Genomic DNA, 27,629 nt, shown 5'->3' with positions numbered 1-27,629 from the left:
CTGTGTAGACTGTAAGTGAGGCTTCTCTATTCGTTCCTATAAAAGTCCCAGTCATAGTGGTATTCCAGCAAATAAAAATATATTTTTTTTTTAAATTTGACTTTGTAATATAACACAATTAAATATTTTTTGAAGGGTACAAACACACACAGCAGATACGCAGCAGATACGCAGCTGATCTGCAGCAGATTTGATACTGTGTTCAGTTATTTAGATCTAATCTGCTGCGTATCTGCTGCGTATCGCAGCAGTAAATACGCAGCGTATATGCCGTGTGTGCTTGTACCCGAAAGCAGTAAGGGGTGACAGGGCCCCTCTGCTGCCACCAATGGCTGCGTTGGAAACTGCAGGGATGCAGCATTAGTGATACTGATCCTCCCCTGATGTCTGTATAATACATGTTACCATTAGAATAGACATTACACTGGGGGAGCTGTCTGTGTCACTAGTGCTGCAGCCTCCCCGGATGACTATATAATACATGTTACCATTAGAATAGATATTACACTTGGGGAAGCTGTCTGTGTCACTAGTGCTGCAGCCTCCCCTGATGTCTATATTATACATGTTACCATTAGAATAGACATTACACTGGAGGAGCTGTCTGTGTCACTAGTGCTGCAGCCTCCTTTGATGTCTATATAATACATGTTACCATTAGAATAGATATTACACTGGGGGAAGCTGTCTGTGTCACTAGTGCTACAGCCTCCTCTGATGTCTATATAATATGTTACCATTAGAATAGACATTACACTGGGGGAAGCTGTCTGTGTCACTAGTGCTGCAGCCTCCTCTGATGTCTATATAATACATGTTACCATTAGAATAGACATTACACTGGGGGAAGCTGTCTGTGTCACTAGTGCTACAGCCTCCCCTATTGTCTATATAATACATGTTACCATTAGAATAGACATTACACTGGGGGAAGCTGTCTGTGTCACTAGTGCTGCAGCCTCCCCTGATGTCTATATATTACATGTTACCATTAGAATAGACATTACACTGGGGGAAGCTGTCTGTGTCACTAGTGCTGCAGCCTCCCCTGATGTCTATATTATACATGTTACCATTAGAATAGACATTACACTGGAGGAGCTGTCTGTGTCACTAGTGCTGCAGCCTCCTCTGATGTCTATATAATACATGTTACCATTAGAATAGATATTACACTGGGGGAAGCTGTCTGTGTCACTAGTGCTACAGCCTCCTCTGATGTCTATATAATATGTTACCATTAGAATAGACATTACACTGGGGGAAGCTGTCTGTGTCACTAGTGCTGCAGCCTCCTCTGATGTCTATATAATACATGTTACCATTAGAATAGACATTACACTGGGGGAAGCTGTCTGTGTCACTAGTGCTACAGCCTCCCCTATTGTCTATATAATACATGTTACCATTAGAATAGACATTACACTGGGGGAAGCTGTCTGTGTCACTAGTGCTGCAGCCTCCCCTGATGTCTATATAATACATTTTAGCAACAGAATACAGATTAAACTGGGGAAACTGTCTGTGTCCGAAGTGCTGTAGCCATGATACTGTGTAACAGAGTAAGGGCCCTAGTCAACCGGACGATTATCATTCACATAATCGTTAACGATTAACGATCTCAAACAACCGCTTTTGCGAAAGATCTGAAAACCTTCACTCATTTCCATGGAACGATAATTGTTACTTATGATCGTATTTGCGATTGTTTTTTCTTCGCTATTGCGTTCGTATCTACTGCCAACGACCGAACGACGTCTTATTCAATGTGAACGATTTGCGAACGTTTTGCGAACGAGCAACGATAAAAATAGGTCCAGGTCTTATATAGCGATCAACGATCTCGTTAGTTTCAACTGAACGATTATCGTTTAGATTCGAACGATTTAACGATAATCTGAACGATAATCGTCCGGTGGAATAGGGCCCTAAGGGGTGATAGATAATTATCCCACTCACTTTTTTTCACAGTGTCACAGCTGCAGCACTACATAAAGCTTCCCCCAGTGTAATGTCTATGCTGTTACTAACATGTATTATATAGACATCAGGGAAACTGCAGCACTACTAACACAGACAGCTTCTCCCAGTGTAATGTCTATTCTAAGGGTGCATTCACACTTACAGATTCGATACTGCAGGATCCGCAGCATAAAATCCGCTGCGGTACGGCTGTGTGAAGGTACCCTAATACTAACAAGTATTATACGGACAGGAACTAGTGACACAGACAGCTTCTCCCAGTGTAATGTCTATTCTAAGGGTGCATTCACACTTACAGATTCGATACTGCAGGATCCGCAGCATAAAATCTGCTGCGGTACGGCTGTGTGAAGGTACCCTAATACTAACAAGTATTATACAGACAGGAACTAGTGACACAGACAGCTTCTCCAAGTGTTGTGTATATTCTAATACTAACATGTATTAGACAGCAAAAGGGAGCCTCAGTATCTACATGCATGTGTAATTGTGCCCGGACTCGAGCTTGAGCAGCCCCGCTGTTTCGGACAAAGCTACTGGTGGCAGCAGACCGGCCGTGTCACCTCTTACTGTTGCCACACAATTTAAAAAAAAAAAAAGGTAAAAATAAAATTATATAACTTTTTAATAGAATTTTTATGCGCCAAAATTCCCCTTCTCATATGAACGGATAGAAAGAGCGACTTATGGTCCACACAAACATTAAGGAATCTGACAGATCTTATTGGAGGTCATGTGATTTCCAAGGCCCCTGGTCTGCCATTTAGTACCCCATCAGGCCATCAAGCCTAAAACATTAAAGTAAAAAAAAAAATCAACAAAATGTTAAAAAATACCAAATAACCATAATTGGTCTATTTTGGTTGACATTTCCCCTCTCCTCCTACCCCCCAAAGAAAAATATGGAATGAAAAGTTACAAAGATGTTGAACTTGTAAGAATAAAACTGACACTTTTAAAATTTACCTGGCAAAAAAAAAACCCTGGCTCTATGGGTTTACACTACGTTTTTGCATCCATTTTGATCCGTTTTTCCATTGACTAACGCATCCGTTTTATTAACGGACACAAAAATGAGGTTGACTACATTTTTGTGTACGTTAGGCTGGCTTCACACTACGTTTTTGCAATCCGTTTTTTTTTTGTTGCAAAAAACGGATGAAAACTGGATGGAAAAAAACGGGTGCATGTGTGTGCATCTGTTTTTCCATTGAATTCAATTATAAAAAAAACGGATCAAAACGTACACACGTAGTCGACCTAATTTTTGTGTCCGTTTTTTTATAATGGCGTTCAATGGAAAAACGGATCAAAACGGATGCCCACACAAGCATCCGTTTTTCCCATCTGTTTTCCATCTTTTTTGAAAAAAAAAAAAAAAAAAAAAACTTGGTGTGAACCCAGCCTTAAAAAAAAAAACGATCCGTTTTGATCCTTTTTTATAATGGAAGTCAATGGAGAAACGGATCAAGACAGATGCACACTAAGGCATTTGTTTTTTGCAAAAAACGGATGAAAAAAAAAGGTTTGCAAAAACGTAGTGTGAACCCAGCCATAGATGGTAAATTGTAAAAAGTTATGGAATAATAAATGATAGGGATAAGGAAATAAAATATGTCACCGCCATATGCTGTGCCCAGTGATGAGGTCTATGTATTATAATGCATGAACAATATCTCCCTTGTGATGTACTTGTGTCTTGTCCCTTCTGTTGTGACCGCACGTGCAATCGCCGTCATCTATAATGTAAGTTTTACCATCTGCGCTTTCTTGAAACTTGTCGGTGACGTTCTGAAATCTTTCTATAGCTTTTAAGTTGGGGGCGGACGTTTTCAGGAGGTCGTTCTCGTGGCTGATACATTCCTGACGCAATTTCATAAGTTCGGCTGAGATTTCATTCTCTGTGGTTAGGTCCTGTAAGAAGAACATAGAAGCGAATTACAGGGAATCTTCTAGTAGCTATCTGTATATGAGAATCAGAGCTGTAAGGTTTTGCGCTTGCTTAGGCTGGGTTCAAACTACGTTTTTGCAAAAAACGGACGGGAAAAACAGATGCATGTGTGCGCATCCATTTTAATCCGTTTTTCCATTGAATTCCATTATAAAAAAAGAAACGGATCAAAACGGATCCAATTTTTTTAACGGACACAAAAATGAGGTCGACTACGTTCTTGCGTACGTTAAAAAAAACGGATCCGTTTCTTTTTTAATGCTATTCAATGGAAAAACTATACACACACGCATCCGTTTTTCATGTTTTTTTTGTGCAAAAAAAACGGATGTAAAAAAGAGATTTCAAAAACGTAGTGTGAACCCAACCTTAGAATCTACCAATGAGGTGAAGACCACCCTGATGGTTTGGCTGGTGTCACAGCTTCTACACCATTGTTCCTGTTTTATGCTGCCTGTAGTCTGGGCAGCAGAGGTTCCCTTTAAATTGGTATTCATGTTGGCTTTGGCTGTCCAGGTATGATGGGAATTGTAGTTTTACAGCTGGGGGGCTGCAAATTCTTCACCTTTCATCTAGGATCTTGGGATCACTAGGATCTTGATGAGGATAGAATAGATGAGAGCAGCCGTGATCTTGAGAATAAACTGTTTACATCAGGGATGGGGAACCTTCGGCCCTCCAGCTGTAGCAAAACTACAATTCCCATCATGCCTGGAGAGCCATACCCCCATCATGCCTGTAGTCATACCCCCCACCTATTACAGTGACTGTAGGTGATGGGGCGCCTGCTTTAGTTCTGAATCAATAATGGACTACCTCATAATTAGGATGCATAAGGGCCACGGAGGTCGGAATCCCACTGATCACGACCTCTGGTGTTCCCAAAATGACTCAGTTGGCCATTTGCTATTAGGATCGTTCGATAAGAGATCAGACCCTCGCTGGTCATAATGTTATAGCGTATCCCTTTAAAAGATAGGAAGCCCCTTTTTAAAACAAAGGAACATACAAATGCATATACCTTTAAATCTTCAGGAAGATGTCCGTAGTCAATGAGAATATTCATTTCTCTTTCATAGATGTCAGCGGTGGCCGGAGTGCTGCCACTTTCTGTCTCCAACTGAAAACACAAACACGACGAATGAAATTGAACATAATAGTTCCAATGTTACACATGTGACTTTGTCCTTTGTCAAGATAGATAGATAGGAGATAGATAGATAGATAGATAGATAGATAGATAGATAGATAGATAGATAGATAGATAGGAGATAGATAGATAGATAGATAGGAGATAGATAGATAGATAGATAGATAGATAGATAGATAGGAGATAGATAGATAGATAGATAGATAGATAGGTAGATAGATAGATAGATAGAAATGATAAATTACAAAAATATATGGCTACCTAACTGCAAAAACAAAAAGAGGGTTAAAAAGAATGAAATGTTGGTAAGGTTTGTAGTATAACCTCCACAATAAAGAGAACATTGTAACACATCACACCAGCAGGTTTTACCTCGATCTCAGTAATATCATCCAGGGAGCCGGCCAGCAGATCAACCGCTAAATCCTGCACTTTGCAATCCAGAAGTAAATTGTGTCTTTCGAGCCTTTTCTGCTCTATCTTGCTTTCCACTGTCATTGTTTCCTTCTGTTTCTTGCCCACGTCCCTACGGGAAACATGTACAGCATCGATCATTAAGAGAGTGATTCACAGAGATCATCACCAAGGTGTCACAGGGAGGCTATGGTCCGATAAGCAGCGGGAGGGCAGAAGATCATAGACCCACATAATTCAACATTGTACGAATAGAGCAAGGACGGGGAACCTGTGCCCCTTCAGCTGGTGCAAAACTATAATTCCCATCATGCTTTGGCTGTCCAGTCTTGATGGAAGTTGTAGTTTCCCCCATTCCTGAGCTAGAGAAAGACCTCACTACCTGTTTACGTTCAGGAGCCTCTTTCGTACGTCTTCAACCAAGTTCTGAGCGTCCCTGAGCTCCGACTTCTTTAGTGTCAGCTGGTTTCTGAGCTGCTGCTGTTCAGATAAAACTTCTTCCACCTTGAGGCGAATTCTTTGTTCTTCCTAAATGACATTCATGTAAATCTATTATTTCAAGAAATTTATTTTTTAATTCTCAATTTTATTACAATTTTCAGGTATAACAAAAACAAGCGCCAGGTAAGGCGCCGGGCAAAGATACAACTGATGAAAGAGACGTAGCAACAAAAACAGACTATCACTGAAGTAACAGCAGTCAGGAACCAAAAGGGCCACAGCCCAAACAGGAGAAGAAGAGAGAAAGAGTGCAGAAACGGAAAGGAAGAAGAAGAAGGGTAAAAAAAAATTAAATGTCTATGGGGGGGAATGCTGGGCTATTGAGCTAGTAGGGTTTAAAACTCGGAAGTATCAGTAAACTAGTCCCAATGGTAAGCAGGGGGAACGGTAATATTAGACAATTTTTCAGACTAACTTTAAAGACAGTGTGGGATGTAACAGCAAGCACTGGCGTTATCTTACGTTAATAAAATAAGCATGTGACTGCTAATGGTTATCCCAATATTACAACCAATAACCTATGTACAGTATGGCGTAAATATTAAAGGAGAAGTCCGGGCACCAACTTTTTTTTATGCCCCGGTCCCTGGCCACTTCTAGGTCTGAGTGGGATCTGGGACGGGACATGTCAGGCCTGCTCAGCCAGACAGTGACAGAGGCAGGAATGAGACGTCCCGAGTCCCCTCTCTACACCAAAAAGGATAGTGTTACAGTGCTGGTGCCGAGGAGGCAGGTGCATGTTGTTCTGTTCACCCACCTCCTTCTCAGTAGTTTTGAAAAAAAGTCTAACTTCTCCTTTAAGTATCTGACCGTAAAAGTTTGAACACAGGGACGCCCTTGATTCACGAGAAAGTCCATTGTCTCCCCCCTCTGAGAGGGACTATGATCAAGCATTGTCAGTATCCTCCTCCACTCCAAGGCGGGTAACAGGCGCAGGTCCAAGAGGTAATAGTGATATAAAATATCATAAAATTTATTAAAAGAATTATGCCAGCGACACAACGCGTTTCAAGACCAGTCCAGTCTCTTTATCAAGTGTCTAATGAATCAAGCATGTCTTGCCACTCCATTCACTCACTATGGAACAAAAAATGTCAAGCACTGTACTCAGCTATCTACATTATATAGGTGATAAAGTGAAAGTCTAAGGGCATTCTAAAGGCTCTATAACACAGGCCGATATTAAAGGAGCAAGCATGCGCCAACCTGTCAGGTCAGTGCTCACTTGCCCCTTGTTCCCCGCTCGCTGTCTGCGCTATTACACGCCCCAACAGTAAGCTGGGGGGGGAGCTACGGGGGAACTGCTCGGACAATCTTCAGCTCATAAGAGATAGCAATGGTTTTCTACCACCGCTCCTATTTCATGGAGCAACAACCAGCAGACCGTTGCTATCGCCATCATTTTCTTTCAACGCGTTGAAAGACAACTATCAGCTGACATTGTGCATGTTGGCTGATTGTTGTTTAACACTACCTATTACACTATAAAGCCGATAAACGGCCAAATACGGCCGATAACCACTTTTTGTAATAGGACCATAAGTGTATACTATTATATACAAAAGGGAGCTAGATGCAGTCCGTAATACTCCCCCAAAGTGAACCATAAAACAGCGACAACACAACACACCCACTTAAACTTATTTGCTCTCTTCAACTCTTCCTTGTGAACCGGTGGCCCCACGGCAGGAAAGTATATATATATATTCCAACAGCACGCGGCATCGGCAGTTCGTGTAATTTCTTAGTTGTCAGAGAACAGAAGGTTCATTCACATGGTCATTATTGACAAAGCATTAGCTGCTTCCATACGGTGAAGGAAACTAGAATTTATATTTCCACTCCACGTGGACTGAATTTCCAGTTAGAATAATATAGTCGGTCATACGGTTTAACCGTGGCCAAGCCAATAATAAACCAGGACATTAATCTTAATAGAACAAGTGTTCTTATTGTGAAAGGTTGTGCCCCACAGAAGCCTATGGTACCTTCTTCAGTTTCTCTATTTCCTCCTCTTCTTTCCTCATACTCTCCTTCAGCTTTGCGGTCTTTTCCGTCTCTTTCTTCAGCTGTCCCCGGCTGTATTCCAGCTGAATTTCTAATCGTGTTTTCTGATTACTATATTCCAGTCTAGAAAATAAGAAGAAAAGATCGGTCTAAACGTTTGGCGTTTTACTGAGCGATGACCGGATGAAGCTGGTTAGCCTGGGATCAGCAGCCGCCATGACGCTAACAGACGAGCGGGAGCCATAAGGAATAATCAATGTCATGTCAGATACAATACCTCTTCTTATCGGTCTCCTGGTGTTGCTTCAGGTGCTCCTCCTCATAGTCCCGGATGTTAGACACACCAATCTCTGCGCAGAAATTTCGGAACACTTTATCCTCCACCTAAACAAGAAAAAAGTGTACAATACCTTATATTATTGATTATTTGTATACAATATTGTTGTAATTCCTTATTAAAGGGATTATCCAGGTTCAAAAAAACATGGCTGATATTCTCTATTCTATTTTAGTATTCAGAGAAATGCTTTATGGCAAGCTCCATGGACAAAGGAACAATAGTCTGAACTGAACCTAATGAGGTTTGTAGACATGCCTTGTGACCTGTCAACCAAATCCGACTTGTTTACTGAATTAGAGTCCATGGAGGAACGAGACAGATTTACCTGCCATCCAGGGAATGAAGCTCGCTGCTGTACACTCCCCCCGGCTGAATCTTGGGATCGCAGTGGGCCTCAGGAGTGGGACCCAGTGTGATCAGTAACTTTTGACCGGCAAAAAAGTTCTCTGCAACATACATTATGAAGCCTGAAGCTCTAAAGAAGTCATCAGCCGGGGATGGAGCGTTTTATTTAATTTACAGGTACATCACTGGGCTATCTTCTCTTAAGTCAGCACTGACCTCTGAATACGGGCTTTCACACAGGTCCTGCTGTGTAATCTGCTGCCAACTAATCTCCTTCCTCCCCTCTCCATAGGTTACACAGGGCCCGACTGATGTAAAAGAGTGGAGACTTCCTGATAATGAGCAGTGGATGAGAGAGAGGAGGGGGGGGGGGGGGCTGGGGAAAGTCTTTTTGAATGCAGATAATGGCAGATTTGCCTAATAAACCCAATTACAAAGTTTCTTAAAATCGCCTGGACTATTGATTTCTGCCCAAAAAAACGACAGTGACACTTTAAGGCCCCTAACTATACATTCTTTACACACACCCGGCAGCAGACACAGTGAGCTTGTCTAGTGTGCACACACTCCTCACCCAGACACATATTACCTGCTTCCTTCTATTCTGGAAGCTTCTAATCATCCAGTCTAATAAATCAGACACAGTTAATAACCTTGTTCATTTGTTCTTGAAGTTCTTCAATTTCCAGTCTTCTCCTTTCAAGTTCCTCCTCTAACATTGTCATATGAGACGCCAAATTAGAGAAGTCGCTTTCTAGTCTGGATCTTTCCTGTTTAAGTAAAAAATGAAGCAGAGTTTATTAGAAAAAAACATGAAAAATCATAGAAACAAAAAAAAACTGTCAACAGCAAAAGCCCACTTGGTCCATCTAGACTACTTTTATACGATTTCCTTATTCTAAATATATGTTTATCCCAGATTAAAGGGGTTTTCCCAGAATTTGACACTCAGCAGCATAATCTGTGAGAACTATACAAAAGTGTAAAACCACTGCACCACTACATAAATAAATATATATATATATATATATATATATAATTGATAACATGATCTATGTCTGCAAGTAACAAGAATAAACCACAGGCCAAGTATTTTATAGAATATCATCCCAGTACCCTCCTAGGGACAGTTAGGCTGTCATTGGCTTTGGGTTCTATAACTTAATGGATTGGTAACCCTGTTTACGACACACGCGGGCATTCGCTTTAAAGGAAAGGTCTGGCCATGTCAAAATTTGGACAGGCGACAGGAGCAGGGGGGTGGGGGGGGGGGGAATAACAAGCCTCCCCTCTCATTGAGCAGCGTGACCGGCCCCAGGACTCCCGCCAAAAGGTATTTTCACCCGAGTTGTGATGACGTCACGACTCGGGGGAAGAATGCCTGTCCCGGCTGATGGACAGCCCACTTAGCCAATCAGTGGCTGACTAGCTGAGCGTCCAGTCCGGGTCGTGACATCAGCTCTGTCCCGGAGTGGCTGGAGAGGCACGGGGAGAGGTGAGTTGGTGTAGTTTTTTATATTACCCCCCTGCCACTGCTGTAAGAAAAATTTTGCCCCTGGCTAGGGTTGGGCGGTATACCGCAAAAATACCGATATCGTCACTGGCGTCGGTTAACCGACTTCAACTTGGCCAGGACGGTATTTGCGGTATTTTTGTATTTCTGTGTCCCTGCGCCCGTCCTGTCAGAGCCCCCCGCACACACATGTGCGGCCCGGCACTAGCGCTGGTATCAGCGGGAGGTGGAGGAGCAGCAGCAGGGTCCAAGTGAGAATGCTCTCCCCTTCCCCAAGCGACCGCCAGTCCGGTCCGCGCACCTGTCCGCCCTACCCACTCGTCCGGTCCGAAGCTCCGTCCCACCGCACCTGTCCTGCCAAAGCGCCCACCACCCGTCCGGTCCGGCGTCCCTGCACACTGAGGGGACTACAGGAAAGCCGCCGCCAAGTGCTGCTGTGATATGGCCGCGCCGGCCGGGTGTGGGGGCGATCGGATGGGACTGGTCCGGGAGGGGGGACCGGCACACACACACACCCGGCCGGCGAGCGCTGCACATGTTGTCCTGTGTGTGCAGGGACGCGGCCATGTCACAGCAGCACTTGGCGGCGGCTTTCCTGTAGTACAGTACAGGACTGTAACATAGGAGGAATAATGGGCTGCAGCAGGCAGGATAAGTTATAGGAGACATTGCTGTGTGTGGCATCCTGCCTGCTGCAGCCCATTATTCCTCCTATGTTACAGCCCTGTACTGAGGGGACTACAGGTCCCAGCATACACCTCCCTGTGCTCCTTGTACAGTAATACACCCCTATATAGTCATACACCCCAATCCGTACCCCCCTGTATAGTCATACACCCCAATCCGTACCCCCCTGTATAGTCATACACCCCAATCCGTACCCCCCTGTATAGTCATACATCCCTATCCCTATGCCCCCCCTGTATAGTCATACATCCCTATCCCTATGCCCCCCCTGTATAGTCATACATCCCCTATCCCCCCCTGTATAGTCATACATCCCCTATCCTCCCTGTATAGTCATACATCCCCTATCCCCCCCTGCATAGTCATACATTCCCTATCCCCCCCTGTATAGTCATACATCTCTATCCCTATGTGCCCCCCCCCTTGTATAGTCATACATCCCTATCCCTATGTGCCCCCCCCCTGTATAGTCATACATCCCTATCCCTATGTGCCTCCCCCTGTATAGTCATACACTCCTATCTCTATGTGCCCCGCCTGTATAGTCATACATCCCCTATCCCCCCCTGTATAGTCATACATCCCCTATCCCCCCCGTATAGTCATACATCCCCTATCCCCCCCCCTGTATAGTCATACATCCCCTATCCCCCCCCTGTATAGTCATACATCTCTATCCATATGCACTCCCATGTATAGACCCGTACCTCCATCCCTATGTACCTCCTGTATAGTAATACACCCCTAGCCACCCCCCCCCCCCTCCCACCCCCGTATAGTCATAAACAACAATCCCTATGTGACCCCCTGTGTATACACATCCTGTAGAGGCTGTATACCTGTATATGCATGTCCAGGTCCCCTAATAATGACTAATAATAATGATAATAGACTAACCACGGGTTGCTGCTCAGTGAGTTCTTTTTTACTTTTTTTAATCGAAATGTTGTCAGTTTGGTGTGGGTGTGGTTTGCAAAAAGGGGCGTGTCATAATTATCGTTGAATTATCGTTACCGCGGTTACATGTGCGATAAACCGCGATATTGATTAAGGTCAATATCGCCCAGCCCTACCCCTGGCAGGACTTCTATAACCCCATTCACCAGACACTGCCAAGGGTGACGCCGTTCCCAGGATAAATGGGAGATCCTTCTTTTCCATCCTGAAAACCTCTCTTCAAGCTCCTTATCGTTATCGACAAAAAAAATAAAATAAATGTGCGATGGTGTTTCATTACCGACAAGCAGCTGCCGAGATGTTTCCTTTTAATAACGTCCAGCTCGCTCTGGGAGTATTTGAGCCGGGTCTGTGTTCCCTGTATCTGCGCCTGAAGCTGCTTTAAATCGCTCTCCTTCCTCTTTATCTTCATCAGCTCCTAAGGTAAAAGCAGCAGAACCAATAAAACAATCGCAGCCGCCTAAATACGAGAAGACGACATCATGGCGGCCGCTCACCTTCAGCTCGCTCATCAGGGAATCTTTCTTTTCTTTTAGCTCGTTGATCTCTTTCTCGTCCCACCGTTTGGCCTTAAATCGTAGATCGCTCGATCCTCCGGAGATCACGCCGGATTTCATGAACAAAGTTCCATCCAGGGAGACGGCCTGAAAGATAACCTCCATTTCTACTACACTGACTTGTGCTATTGTACATCTGTCTCTATGTCATCCTGCAGCCATATTCTCTCCTGTCCACCCTCTTCTATCCACCTAATAAATGTTCTTTTAGCACAAAGTAAGGGCCGAAGGAAGATCTGCTGCTCCAGATGAGTTAGAAATAGAACAACAGGCACTTCTGAAGATGGGCTCACCATTTATTAAACATTTTAGTATAAAAAGTCACCGATAGGTGGCGCTATAGTTACTTAGTAGATCACAGTACAGTGGTGCCTTGGATTACGAGCATAATTCGTTCTGGGACTGTGCTAGTAATCCAAATCCACTCTTAAACCAAAGCAAATTTTCCCATAAGAAATCATAGAAATGCAAAAAATTGGTTCCACACCCCAAATATAATGATTTATTATTCTGAATAACGTGTAAAACCAATGAAACAAACATTTAGAAACAGCAGAATATGTGATATTATAAGTTACTGTACAGTATAGCCATCAGCATGTGGAGTATAACGTATAGTAAGGGCATAAACCTGATAACACAGCAGCAGTTTGTAGATACAGGATGGAGCTGCAGATCCCCATAATGCAGTAGCGTAGTACAACGGGCTAGAATAGAGAAGCAGGGCTGCTGTCAGAGGTCTGTGTGGTCACATGACAGCAATGGGGAAGGGGCGTGTGTTCAGCATGGACCAATCAGCACTTATAGAGACTGCAGGAGCATGAAGGAATGAGCAGGGCAGATGTGGGCACATACATGCAGCGCTCTCTGTCTGGGGAGAGAGGGGTTACAGCTATGGAGAGATTACCGCCACAGTCCTGTCCCCTGATGTAAGCCCCAGCCTGAAGTGGATCTGCCATGATTTGAAAGGTGAGGGAGACTTCCTGGGTCAGAGTACAGGGCTGTAGACCCCGCTATGCAGACCATGCCCCTCCCCCACTCCCTCTCCCACCCAGTACAGGGAGCTCTTAAACCAAAGCAATGCTCTCAAACCAAGTCACAATTTTGGAAAACTGTGAGCTCCTAAACTAAAACACTCTTAAACCAAGTTACTCTTAAACCAAGGTAACAGTGTACAAATGTTTAATATGTCCCCCTTGGTTTTCAAAAATGCTCTTCATTCCCAAAACCATGTTATTCACTGATAAACACAACTTAAAGTGTACCTGTCGTAAAATTTTTTTTGCAGAAATCAATAGTACAGGTGATTTTAATAAATTTTGTAACTGGGTTTGTTAGCCGAAAAATGCATTTTTATCATGAAAAAGCAAATTAAAGCTCTCCCCCCTGTCTTCATGGTTCTCTATGGAGAGGGAAGGGGTGGAGGGAGATAAGGCACCAAAACAGGACAACAAAGGGTTAATTTACAGCTACATCACCGGCTATCTCCTCTGAAGTCAACACTGACCTCTCTGACCTCTGAATACTGGCTTTCACACAGCTCCCACTGTGTAATCCTTTGTTCTCTGCCGGTGACTAACCTCCCTCCTCCCCACTCCATAGGTTACACAGGGCTCGACTGATGTAAAAGAGTCGAGATTTCCTGATAATAAGCAGTGGATAAGAGAGGGGGGGACCTGGGGAAAGTCTTTTTTAATGCAGATAATTGCAGATTTGCCTAATAAATCCAATTACAAAGTTTCTTAAAATCGCCAGGACTATTGATTTCTGCAATAAAAAAAAACCAAAAAAACAAACAACACTTTAAATTAATACAACATGCTGACGAACGCCATCCTTCACATCTGGGTCTATCGCTGTAGGCCTGGGGAGACATTTATTAATGTTGCACTCCAGGCGTACGCCAGGGACTCAGGAGAAGGTGCAAAGTCGCCCCTTCTCCCTGTCGTACACCTGCTGTATTTATTTCCTGCTCGCCCAATGGGAAGACGGAGGGGCGGAAGGAGCGTGGCAAGGCGAGGAGGACGCGTGACCGCCTCCAGCGCCTGATTTAGCAGGCGTTAATCATGGCAGAAATCTACACCTGCTCAGGAGGCCAGGTTCACTAAGAAGCGTGCACCTTGTACAGAATCCGGCGGGGAAATTGGGGACCCCCCTGGTCTTTCAAGGACCCTCAAAACTAGAAGTCACAAGGGGCAAGAGAGGAGGCCATGCTGAGGAGACTATAAAATGCATGAAAATGGTGCCAAGGATGAAGGTAAGAAATAAATAACTTACCTTAAGCCTTTGAGGACCATCAAATGCAATATGTTTCGCCTCCATCAAGGTCTCGCACACCAGTCCATTGCCGCACACAAACTGAATGACTTTTTTCAGTGGGAGGCTGGAGCACTGCACCACGTCAATGATCAGCTTGGCCCCTTTTATTTCTCGCAGCTTTTCATTGATCGGTTTTATCTGTAGAGCGAACGCTTGTGAGATCAGCGCTATAGTCCTGCTACTGCTTTATGTTAGTTTGTGGACAGTAATACTTACCTCCAGGTAGTCCAAGGCCAGGAAGGTCTCGGGATCTGCCCTTTCCTGTTTGAGGAACCGGATGCAGTCTCTTGCCACCTTTTCTCCAGACACGATGATGGCGTTCATGTATTTGCCAAACATTTTGGTAACGGCAAGCTGGTATTTTTTATGGATCGGATGACACAGCTCAAATAATCGGCCATACTTAAAAACAGGGAAAAAAACCTAGAAGTTACAAGTGATGGTATTGCTAAAGCAAGGACAGTACAAAACTAGAAACATTGCGATCTGATAGATATTCAATGATCAACAAGGCCCTGTAGCGGTGGGAAAGGATTACATGTCATCATGTATCTATAGAGGAAAGGTCTGACTAGTCCGGGCTACAGTCATTTGGAGAAAGCTGGACAATGGAGAAGTAGGATTGGTGAATGGCTGAACCCTTAAAGTGTACCTGTCGTTTAATTTTTTTGGGCAGAAATCAATAGTACAGACAATTTTAAGAAACTTTGTAATTGGGTTTATTAGCCGAAAATGCATTTTTATCATGAGAAAGCACTTTGAAGCTCTCCCCCCTGTCTTCATGGTTGTCTATGGGGAGGGGAGGGGAGGAGGGAGATGAGGCACCAAAACAGGACAACAAAGAGTTAATTTACAGCTACATCACCGAGCTATCTCCTCTGAGGTCAGCAGTGACCTCTCTGACCTTTGAATATTGGCTTTCACACAGGTCCCGCTGTGTAATCCTTTGTTCTCTGTTGGAGACTAATCTCCCTCCTACCCCCTCCCCTCTCCATAGGTTACACAGGGCTCGACTGATGTAAAAGAGTTAAGATTTCCTGATAATGAGCAGTGAATGAGAGAGAGGAGGGGGGGGGGGCGGGACCTGGGGAAAGTCTTTTTGAATGCAGATAATGGCATATTTGCCTAATAAACCCAATTACAAAGATTCTTAAAATCTCCTGTACTATTGATTTTTGCAAAAAAATAAAATAAAATAAAACAGTGACACTTCAACCTTTTGATAACCACAAATACACATTTTTTCACAGCAGTCGGACCCTCTTCAATCTAATATTGATGACCTATGCTTAGGACTGGTCACCAGTTTCAGAGAATTAGAAAGCCTCTATAGAGTAGGTCCATATGCAGCTGATTTTTCTGCCGTGATCCCCCGTAGATTCACAGCCAAGCCCGCACGTAGTACCTGCTGCGACTTCATAGGGGATTTCTTCCTTTCATCTATATCATTAGCGATGTCCGTGCAGCCCTTGCTTTGCTGTAACAATAATAAAGACATCTACTTACCTGTCCAGGCTCCAGCCTTGTTTCTAAGTTCCCTGCACCACCTCTGATCCTGTCTCTGAAGTGAGAATTGCTCAGCCAATCACTGGCCAAGAAGGGGCAACTCCACAGCCAGTGATTGGCGGAGCGGCCTCTCAGCTTCAGAGATGGGACAGCAAGACACCTGGGCAGCCTGGACAGGTAAGTATAATCTTTATTATTTTATTTTTTTTACCTTAGCATTAGCTATCAGCCACACATTGTTATTAATCGTAAACGATCAGCCGATGTTCCTTTCTTCGGCTGATCGTTGTCTTTCTTACACAGAGTGATTAATGCTTTGTGTTTTAGGTCCCTTAGGCTGCATTAACACATTCCATATGCTGTCCAACTACAGACCCATTTGTTTGAATGGCTCCGTTCATCAGGTTTGTGGATTGCGGCTGCTGTGCCGTGTGCATGTAGACTTACTCTGAATGTAGACATTATAGCCCCATGTTTTTACCACAAAATCCGGATACATCCTTTTCAGACTATCTAGGATCTCGGCTCTCCTCCTCTGACAGCTTCCTTCATGGTAATCGATTCGGGCGTTCTGGAGTTCGCTGCACGTGTTGTTGAGCTGCTCGTTGACCTCGGACATTCTCTGCCTCCCCGATTCTATTTCTTGTACAAGTTGCTCCTCTTTGCTCTTGTTCTCTTCCAGAGTGTTGCTGTTAAACACATTTCAGCCATCTTACTACCAGGATGCATCTCAGGGCAAACAATTACAAGTGACGTGACGACAATGGCAGAATATGTGTGCTTGCACAATACATACTTGCAACTGGTAATGTAATTCTCTAGTTTCCCTCCACGTCTCTGGTATTCTTCTATCTGTTCCTCAACACACTTCTTATTCCCCTGTATATGACAGGAGGAAAGTGCATGTAACATCAGAACGCTATGGGCATTCAGCGGCGTGAGGGATACCATGGACTTACCTCTATCTCCTTTTGTCTCCTTTCATCCATCGCTAGCCTCTCTTCATTGGCTTTCTGTTCCCACTGTAGTTTCTCGAGCTGCTGCTGCAAGACGGCACCTTTCTTCCTTGCCGCGTCCTTCAGTGACTTGTACTGATCTATCTGTAACAAACAGCATTAGGATTGTAAGAAATTGCTCTGACATATTCTTCTCACACAACCTAAACAGGAAATCCCATCTAACTTGTTTGCCAATATATGAGTATAATATAGAGAAGTCAGGTCATTGCCTTTCTCTAATATAAGATCAGCACTATTCAATCTTAAGCTTAATAAGCCCAAAACACGCAGTCAAATACTTTAAGTGTCATTGTCGTTTACATTTGCATTTTTGCAGAAATCAATAGTACAGGCAAGCAGAGAACAAAGGATTACACAGTGGGACCTGTAGGAAAGCCGGTATTCAGAGGTCAGTGCTGACTTCAGAGGAGATAGCCCGGTGATGTAGCGTTAAATTAACTCTTTGTTGTCCTGTTTTGGTTCCTCATCTCCCGCCACCCCTCCCCTCTCCATACAAAACCATGAAGACGGGGGAGAGCTTCAAACTGCTTTTCTCATGATAAAAATGTAATAAACCCAATTACAACGTTTCTTAAAATCGCCTGTACTATTGATTTCTGCAAAAAAACATGAGCAGTAGCAAATCCCCATAGAAAACCTCTCCTCCTCTGGACAGTTCCTGACATGGACAGAGATGGCAGCAGAGAGCACTGTATCAGGCTGGAAAGAATACATCACTTCCTGCAGGACATACAGCTGCTGATAAGTACTGGAAGACTTGATATTTTTAAATAGAAGTAAATTACAAATCTATATAACTTTGTAACACCAAAGAAAGGAAAAAAAAATTAACTGGAAGCTTTAACCAAAAAAAAATCTTCTATAATGTGTATGTAGGAGCGATTTCTTCTATTACCTGACTTTGTTCTAACTCGACATCGACCTGTCTCCTTGTCTGATCCTCTTCCACCTTCCTCTCAAACGCTCTCCAGGCCTCTTGAACGGCGGCGATTTCCGTCTCCAGTTCCTCGATCTCCTGGTCCAATTTATTGCAGCGTTTCTCGTTATTCTTCAAGGAGGATTTAGCAGACTCGGATTTCTTTATCTGGTGGGCCGTGTTTTCTTTGGCCTTAATATACTGGGGTCTTAAGTCATTTAATGATGTTTCTTTGATCCTTAAGAAAAATTACAGCAGTGTGTTAATTCCGAACAAAACAAGCGCGGGAGTTGGACAGGTGAGTATAAAACATTGTACAGGGGGGCACAGGACAATATACCTCATTGGGGGGGTCTTATAAAACATTATACCCCCCCCCCCCATAAGATATAATGGCCCTCTAGTATATAACATCTTATTATGCACTTACTTTATTTCTTTCTCAAGATGTTGCAGGTCTCTGGTCACTTTTCCCAGTCCCTTCTTTGCTTCCTTCAGCTCGGACTCACAATGGGCGAGCTGCTCTTTCTGGCTGTTGGTATCGAGCCGCTTCTCTTCCAGTTGCTTCGCTAAAGAGCCCAGTTTATTCTCATTGTAGTAAAGCTGAAAGAGCTGGAGCTTTGCTTTGCTGTTGCGCACTTGGTGCTGGAGCTTCTTGTAGGCGTCCGCCTGCAGATATCCCAAAATACTGTGTGATAGATGCCAAATACATAGAAGGCTACCTGACCATACAGTTTCTCTTTTACCATCTTTTCCATGCAAATACAATTCACTGTAATACACCAGACCCACTCCACTCGGCAGGTGGACGTGCAGATTGCTATACTGCTATATAAACACCAGATGGTGCCATATTAAGTGACATCACCATGTTATCCAGGAAGTGAAGCCTTGATGCATTAGTAAGTGCAGGGAAAAAAGCATTTCCCTTAATAAGTGTATATTGGTAATTTGTATAACTTTTGGGGGGCAATACAATACTTTCATAAAATTTTCACTGGACTTCTCCTTTAAAGGTCCTAATTCTTTACTGGATCATTACTGCAGCACATATAGATGGCAAATATTGTTTATTTTTGTCTATTCTAAGCTACACCCACCTCTTCCTTTTCTAGCCTGGCCTGCTTTCGCTCCACTGCCGCGTTCTTCCTCTTGCTGTAGCTGAACTGCGCGTCTTCCTCGGCCTGTAACATCAGTTTCTTCTTTTTCTCGTACTCCTCGGCGAATTCCAAGGAGTTGCTTATTTGTTCGAAAAGATGAGTCCTTTCTTTCGGCTTCTTTATGGCGATAGACTCCACCTCTCCCTGCCGTAAGGTAAATGTATAAAAAAAAAAAGAAAGAAGAGGGACGTGATCCACAGAAGAGGAATGTTCCCGGTCTGTGATGTAACCCATGGACACAAAACACTCAGGAAAGAAATCTCAGCTTACTATAGTCGTACCTGAAACACCAGACAGTTTCTGGCCTTTACAATCACTCCAATCTTTTCTAGCTCCAAAACATAGGCTGCGCGGCCCAGTGACTTCTTATTCAGTTGATAGTCGGAAGAATTCCCTAAAAACAATTGTTATTACCACAGGTAAAATATAGTCAACTCGCAGGGAATGTTTAAAGTTTCACTGTCGTTTTTTGGTTGTTTTGTTTTGCAAAAATAAATAGTCCAGGCGATTTTAAGAAACTTTGTAATTGGGTTTATTAGGCAAATCTGCCATTATCTGCATTCAAAAAGACTTTCCCCAGCCCCCCCCCCCCTCCTCTCTCTCTCTCATTCACTGCTCATTATCAGAAAATTATCAGGAGGGAGATTAGTCACCAGCAGAGGGCAGAGAACAAAGGATTACACAGCAGGACCTGTGTGAAAGCTAGTATTCAGAGGTCAGAGAGGTAAGTGCTGACTTGACAGGAGATAGCCCGGTGATGTAGCTGTAAATTAACTCTTTGTTGTCCTGTTTTGGTGCCTCCACCCCTCCCCTCTCCATAGAAAATCATGAAGACAGGGGGGAGAGCTTCAAACTGCTTTTGCATTTTTCGGCTAATAAACCCAATTACAAAGTTTCTTAAAATCGCCTGTACTATTGATTTCTGCAAAAAATATATTTTAAACTACAGTAACACTTTAAGGGGCTGTTCTAATCCCACAAAGTGATGGCATTTTACTCCGCTCCATCTCTTTATGAGCGGTGAGGTCTGATCTCTGGGACCCCCTATCAATCTTGGAAAAGAAGGGACGACTGGATCCAGCACCTTCAGCTCTGTGTTCCACAGAGCTGTCCATGGGGCTGAACACAGAGCTGAAGGTGCCAAATCCAACAATTATGAATCACTTTTAAACCACAATGGATATTGCAGATCTGATTGGGACGATCGATTTCTGAGACAAATCTGCTTTTCTACAATATGCAACATGACTAATTGGAAAAACTTAAACTTCATCTAATATGGCGACCATGTTCCAGACATAGCCTAAAAGATACCCCCCCCCCCTTTCCCAACCATTACTTGCTGGGATACGTCATTTTCCTTTATATTTCTGAAATAAAAGGGGGTTCTGAGACTTCTGACTCTGACCCTGTACTATTTCTAGACAGAACAATATAGAATCGTTGCTTTAAGTCTTCTCAATAGTTAGTTCCTATCTACAGGATAGATTATCAACATCTGTTCAGTTAAAGGGGTTATCCAGCATTAAAAAAACACGTAAAAACCAGCCAGGTGTCTCCAACGTAGCAGAGAGACGGCTCACAGCTTTTGGAGTCAAATCACACATTATTGGTAAGCTACGCATTTCGAGGGTGAGAATCCCCTCTTCATCAGGCACACTAGCACTTACCTATGAATTCTCACCCTCGAAATGAGTAGCATACCAATAATGTGTGAGTCGTGCCTAACTGTGTACGACCCCTCCAGGTGAGCGTGCATGAGCACAGTTTTCCTCTATATGTTATTGTTTTATTGACCTGCACATGCAGCGCCATTGTATCCTTCTTTTCTATTCACGTAACCATTAGAAAATCATGGCCGCTTTCTTTCAGAGACAGCATCACTGCTGTGTCCAGTTTGGGTGCAGCTTTTGCATTGTAGTGAATGGAGCTCAACTGCAAACCAAGTTGTGTTGTCTCTGGAAGAAAGTGGCCATGTTTTTCGAATGCTGGATAACCCCTTTAACCCCTTTCCTTCAGTAATCTAAATAAATATATATATATATATATATATATATATATATATATATATATATATACACACAGTGGTACCTTGGTTTAAGAGCGGTTTGCAAGAAGAGCTCACAGTTTTTCAAAATTGTGACTTGGTTTAAGAGCATTGCTTTGGTTTAAGAGCTCCTGGTATTGGGTGAGAGCGTGAGTGGGGGAGGGGCATGGCCTGCATAGCGGGGTCTACAGCCCTGTACTCTGACTCAGGAAGTCTCTCTCACCTTCCAATTTATAGCAGATCCACTTCAGGCTGGGGCTTGCATCAGGGGACAGGACTGTGGGGGTAATCTCTTTATAGCTGTAACCCCTCTCTCCCCGGACAGAGAGTGCTGCTATACTGTGTCCACATCTGCCCTGCTCATTCCCTCATACTCCCTGCAGTCTCTGTCAGTCCTTGTGTTTCCCATCCTCTCCATTCCTGCTATAATGTTCCTGCACTCACACTTAGCTATACACACTGCTGCTATAATGTGCTTGCACTCACACTCAGCTATACACACTGCTGCTATAATGTGCTTGCACTCACACTCAGCTATACACACTGCTGCTATAATGATTATAAAATGATTTTTGGGGTGTGGAACCAATTAACTACATTTCAATGATTTCTTATGGGAAAATTTGCTTTGGTATAAGAGTGGATTTGGAGTACAAGCACAGTCCCGGAACGAATTATGCTCGTAATCCAAGGCACCACTGTATCTATCTATCTATATATATATATATATATATATATATATATATATATATATATATATATATATACACGTTCCTACTGCACATACCCTGTGCAGTAGGAATGTATATATATGATCCGATTTTAGAATGTTCATTTTTTTAAGAAGATGTGGTGTCCTGTACCATCTTGTGAGTAATTTGTAAGAATTCTCTTGGATCTTGACACATCTGGAAAAGCCATGTGAGTTTTTAAAAATTTGCGAGACTATAGACTGGGGGAGCGTAATATTAAGCTCTTTTTCCCAGGCCACTATGAATGATGGTGTATTGTCGGCTTCTTTAGTGAGCAGACCCTTATATAATTTAGAGACTAAGCCTTTAGGGAGTTGTTCCATGCTCAGGTAGTTTTCAAACCATAAGGCATCTCTGTAAGAAGAGAAGCCATTTAGAAACCTCTGACACTCACTAGTAAATATCTCCTGCTGGAGATGCAATTCATGCTCAGGTACACTCTCTCATATCTGGCTTTCTTGCCCAAAGCTAAAATATTTTTGGGAAGCAATCATTCAACATATAAATTTAATATGTGGCAGTAATGTTCCTTTAGATCCTCTACTTATTCTCCTTTGGGCACCTAGTCCTACATTTTCTCCAGCCAAAAACCACTTACCAACCCTATTACTAACTGCAGCAAAACTCCTCATTCCCATCCATTGGAGGGAGGAAACTCCGCCCACCATTAACGAATGGATCGAGAAGGTCCAGCAGATAGCACGACTAGAGGAGTTATGTAGCTGGGAGTCCGGCACTCACGAAAAATTCACCAATATATGGGAACCTTGGAAAGCTTTCTACAAAAAATATTTGCTGACTCACATACCTACTTAAACTATATGCCACATTGTGTTGAAAGCCTACTAGTAATTCCTCACCTTCTGTATTTTATGTAGTCATATAAATGCAACAAGAACTGTAGTGATCTGTGGTACTTTTACTGTTATCAATTTTCTTCTGTTTTTGTCTTATAGTTTTTTAGTTTATGATTTTACTTCTTATGGTCGCCTCAGCATAGAATAATTGGAGCTTATTAGGTCTCCAAGTATATTAAGCTTCTGCAATAACTCATAAAACACTAAAATAAGGTCAACTTCATTGTTTTTGCTGAATTTTCATCTTGTCTGGGACCTGCGTGTTCCTAATTGTTACATGCTTTATATTTGCTGACCTTTTCAATAAAAATTCTGTTTGGAAAGAGTATATATATGATCCTGAGTGAGTGGCTTCTGATGTGTGCGGGACCGCTGCAGTGAGAGCGGTCCTGCACACATCAGTGTGTCCGGGGCCAGAAGTAATGAGAGGCTCATTAACCCCTTAAACGCCATGATCTATAGCGATCGCAGCGTTTAAGGTACTTAGTGACAGAACAAGCTTCTGTCACTGAGCAATCACATGTACCGACGGGCGGGGGTGAGCCTCTTACCTCCGTCCTGTTGGTTCGGCCATCTATGTGTAGAGTCTGCTCTCAGGCTATAGCATTGCATAGCATAGATCAGTACATGCAATCTAATAATTGCATGTTGTACAGTGTAAAAAAAAAAAGTTTTTTAGGGTGCGTTCACACGTAAGGGATCCACAGCGAATTTCTCGCTGCGGATCCCTGCCCTGTACACTCTATGGGCAGACAAACTCGCATGGACATCCCGCCATATGTCCGCAGCCCGCCCCGTTAACCCCTGGCTGCTGGAGCATATACATCACCTGGTCCCGCTCCAGCTTGCTTTGGGGCTCCCGGTGACTTCACGTCCTGCTCAGCCAATTAGTGCCCTGCGGCAGGGCAGCGCACTAATTGGCTGAGCGGGACGTGCCGGGAACCGCTGAAGCAAGCCAGAGCAGGGACCAGGTGATGTATACGCTCCGGCGGCAGAGGGTTAACAGGGCGGGCTGCGGACATATTCACAGCGGTATGTCCATCCTGCTGCAAGTTTGTCTGCCCATAGAGTGTACAGGGCAGGGATCCGCAGCAAGAAATCCGCTGCAGATCCCTTAAGTGTGAACGCACCCTTAAAGTATTAGAAAACCCATTATAAACCCTCCAATAAAAGTTTAATATACCCCCTTGCCCATTATAAAAATATAAATATAAAAAAAATAAACATATTATATATCATAGCGTGCGGAATTGTCCGATCTATTACAATATAACATTTTTATTCCTGTACGGTGAATGGTGTAAACGGTGGTGTAAAAAAAACCTACCAGAATTGCTGATTTTATTAAATTATATATCAGAATAAAATTTATAAAACGCTATCAAAATTGTTATGTTACATCAATATGATATTAATAAAAACTAGAGATGGCGCAAAAGATGACACCCCAACCAGCCCTGTAGGTGGAAAAATAAAAGCGATACAGCTCTTAGAGGGCAGGGAGGAACATTGCATTAATTTGACCCAGCCATGTGTGCATCAATGGGCTCAGTCTTGAAGGGGTTAAGGTCCGACCACTGTTATATCTTTATTGATAACAAGAAGCGGGTCCTTTATCCTGATAAGCAGAGCGGTGGTCAAGCTCCCACTGGAAGGGGGTCGCCTTATAAAGGTAACCATCTATCTAGGCCGCCCCCTGTGGGTGCATGTGGTTTCTAGACCACCCACTATGACGCACATAAGCTCTTATAGCGGTGGTCCCTGTAGCCCTTCAGCTGATACAAAACTACAACTCCCATCAGGACAATGGGAACGGTAGTGTTGGGGAAATATGTCTTGACATATAGAAGCTGTACCTCTAATAAGCCTAGAGAAGGTCTTCTCCTCCCCGTTCTCCTCGCTATACACCAGATGAACACTGGCGGTGGACGACACCGGCCGTCCCATGTTTGCTCCATGGATGAGTTCCCGGATGCTCTTCACCCTCAGGTTGGCCGTTCTTTCTCCGATGACAAAGCTGATCGCATCCATCACATTCGATTTCCCTTAACACATCAAATAAAGTATATGAAATTATAATGGAAGTCTATGGTGCCATAGACTTATACTGCTCACTTAGATGACGGGCAAAGCGAGTGCGGACGTTCAATTCTGCCCCTTCTAGCAATGGTTGGGGGTCTCCGATCCAATGATATAAACTTCTCACTATGTACAATTAATAGTTACCCTTTAAAATCCCATCTATATTGCTGCTACTGTAATATACTGCCGATCTCCCACATGCACATCTGACACCTTAAAGGGTTTTTCTGCTAATTCCTCTAATTATGAGAATAAGACCCGCCATGTAGCTCCAGGCCAGTCCTATCAATATACCACAGGTGTGAGGGGTTATATAAGTTTAGAAAAACATAGCCCCATAGCTTTTCTCCACAAACAGCGCCACCCCTGTTCCCAGGTTGTGTGCGGTATCACAGCTTGGCTTTATTCAATTCAACAGTATTGAGCTGCAATACCGCACCCAACCTGAGTGGCGCTGTTACTGGAAGACGACAGCTATGCTTCTCTAATCCCGGATAATCCATCCCACCTCAGGCTATAACAGGAGGGTTTATTTGGAAAGAATGTGCCACTTCCTGCAGGACATACAGCAGCTGATAAGTACTGGAAGACTGGAGATTTTTTAACAGAAGTAAAATACAAATCTATATAACTTCTATGTACAGAATACAGGGACATAGATTAGTGGGGGGGTCATACAGAATACAGGGGGGACACGGATTAGAGGTGGGGTCATACAGAATACAGGGGCACAGATTAGTGGGGGTCATACAGAATACAGGGGGGACACAGATTAGTGGGGGGGTCATACAGAATACAGGGGGGACACGGATTAGTGGGGGGTCATACAGAATACAGGGGGGACACGGATTAGTGGGGGGTCATACAGAATACAGGGGGGACACAGATTAGTGGGGGGTCATACAGAATACAGGGGCACAGATTAGTGGGGGGGTCATACAGAATACAGGGGGGACACGGATTAGTGGGGGAAATACAGAATACAGGGGGGACACGGATTAGTGGGGGTCATACAGAATACAGGGGGGACACGGATTAGTGGGGGTCATACAGAATACAGGGGGGACACAGATTAGTGGGGGGGTCATAAAGAATACAGGGGGGACACAGATTAGTGGGGGGGTCATACAGAATACAGGGGGGACACAGATTAGTGGGGGTCATACAGAATACAGGGACACGGATTAGTGGGGGGTCATACAGAATACAGGGGGGACACAGATTAGTGGGGGGTCATACAGAATACAGGGGGGACACAGATTAGTGAGGGGTCATACAGAATACAGGGGGGACACAGATTAGTGGGGGGTCATACAGAATACAGAGACACGGATTAGTAGGGGTCATACAGAATACAGGGGGACACGGATTAGTGGGGGGTCATACAGAATACAGGGGGACACAGATTAGTGGGGGGTCATACAGAATACAGGGGGGACACGGATTAGTGGGGGTCATACAGAATACAGGGACACAGATTAGTGGGGGGTCATACAGAATACAGGGACACAGATTAGTGGGGGGTCATACAGAATACAGGGGGGACACGGATTAGTGGGGGGTCATACAGAATACAGGGGGGACACGGATTAGTGGGGGGTCATACAGAATACAGGGGGGACACGGATTAGTGGGGGGTCATACAGAATACAGGGACACAGATTAGTGGGGGGTCATACAGAATACAGGGACACAGATTAGTGGGGGGTCATACAGAACACAGGGGGGACGCAGATTAGTGGGGGGTCATACAGAATACAGGGGGGACACCGATTAGTGGGGGGTCATACAGAATACAGGGGGGACACAGATTAGTGGGGGGTCATACAGAATACAGGGGGGACACAGATTAGTGGGGGGTCATACAGAATACAGGGGGGACACGGATTAGTGGGGGGTCATACAGAATACAGGGGCACAGATTAGTGGGGGGTCATACAGAATACAGGGACACAGATGTGTGGGGGGTCATACAGAATACAGGGGGGACACGGATTAGTGGGGGGTCATACAGAATACAGGGGGGACACGGATTAGTGAGGGGTCACTGAGCTCTAGATTCCTTTAATACATAGGCTCCTTAAACATTTAACCCTTTAGCTTATGGGCAAAAGAAAATCTCATTTTCCAGGCCTAGGGGGCGCCAGAGAGCTGCGACATTTCACTATCACTGTGTATGCCTGATAGACCCCCTAAAAATTAGAGGGGGTCTCTAGCCAGTAGTCAGGGCACGTGATGCAATACATTACGGACACAGTCACAGGCTTCGGACGTGTCAGGACAGGCGGGCGACATTTACCTGAACCATTAGGGCCGATTATACAATTGAACCTTTTGAAGGGCCCTATGATTTGCCGCCCCCGCCATGACTTAAAGTCCTCGAGTATGAGGAGATGGAGGAAACCCATGACTAGAAACTTCCACCTATATTCCCGCCAAAGCCGCGCTGAGGAACGCAACAAAAAGTCCAAAACTCTCTGAGCGCATGCGCAAGCGACGACGCGCCTCCCAACTCCGAGTGCGCATGCTCGCGTCTCCTAGGCAACGCTACATTTCCCAAACGCTC

The 27,629-nt window shown here is 44.0% G+C and overlaps 1 protein-coding gene across 1 annotated transcript in view; it reads right to left on the bottom strand.

The window, feature by feature from the left end:
• Positions 1-27,605, bottom strand: part of SMC1B (structural maintenance of chromosomes 1B) — a 38,474-nt gene extending 10,869 nt beyond the window's left edge. Inside the window, exons 1-20 of the mRNA XM_069967878.1 lie at positions 27,363-27,605; positions 24,838-25,026; positions 19,607-19,719; positions 19,266-19,469; positions 18,596-18,834; positions 18,145-18,403; positions 17,190-17,330; positions 17,027-17,109; positions 16,712-16,919; positions 14,941-15,126; positions 14,683-14,862; positions 12,346-12,492; positions 12,129-12,266; positions 9,345-9,461; positions 8,284-8,390; positions 7,988-8,129; positions 5,881-6,026; positions 5,457-5,610; positions 4,956-5,054; positions 3,741-3,897 (exon numbers count right to left, since the gene is read on the bottom strand). Of these exons, the coding sequence (XP_069823979.1) occupies positions 3,741-3,897; positions 4,956-5,054; positions 5,457-5,610; positions 5,881-6,026; positions 7,988-8,129; positions 8,284-8,390; positions 9,345-9,461; positions 12,129-12,266; positions 12,346-12,492; positions 14,683-14,862; positions 14,941-15,126; positions 16,712-16,919; positions 17,027-17,109; positions 17,190-17,330; positions 18,145-18,403; positions 18,596-18,834; positions 19,266-19,469; positions 19,607-19,719; positions 24,838-25,026; positions 27,363-27,471 (3,118 nt within the window). The 5' untranslated portion in view covers positions 27,472-27,605. The remainder of the gene's footprint in view (positions 1-3,740; positions 3,898-4,955; positions 5,055-5,456; positions 5,611-5,880; positions 6,027-7,987; positions 8,130-8,283; positions 8,391-9,344; positions 9,462-12,128; positions 12,267-12,345; positions 12,493-14,682; positions 14,863-14,940; positions 15,127-16,711; positions 16,920-17,026; positions 17,110-17,189; positions 17,331-18,144; positions 18,404-18,595; positions 18,835-19,265; positions 19,470-19,606; positions 19,720-24,837; positions 25,027-27,362) is intronic.
• Positions 27,606-27,629: the final 24 nt, after the last annotated feature.

The sequence above is a fragment of the Dendropsophus ebraccatus genome, chromosome 1 (genome assembly GCF_027789765.1).
Source record: "Dendropsophus ebraccatus isolate aDenEbr1 chromosome 1, aDenEbr1.pat, whole genome shotgun sequence".
Classification (NCBI taxonomy): domain Eukaryota; kingdom Metazoa; phylum Chordata; class Amphibia; order Anura; family Hylidae; genus Dendropsophus; species Dendropsophus ebraccatus.
Note: the sequence above shows the minus strand (reverse complement) of the source record. Positions and strands in the feature narration are given on the sequence as shown.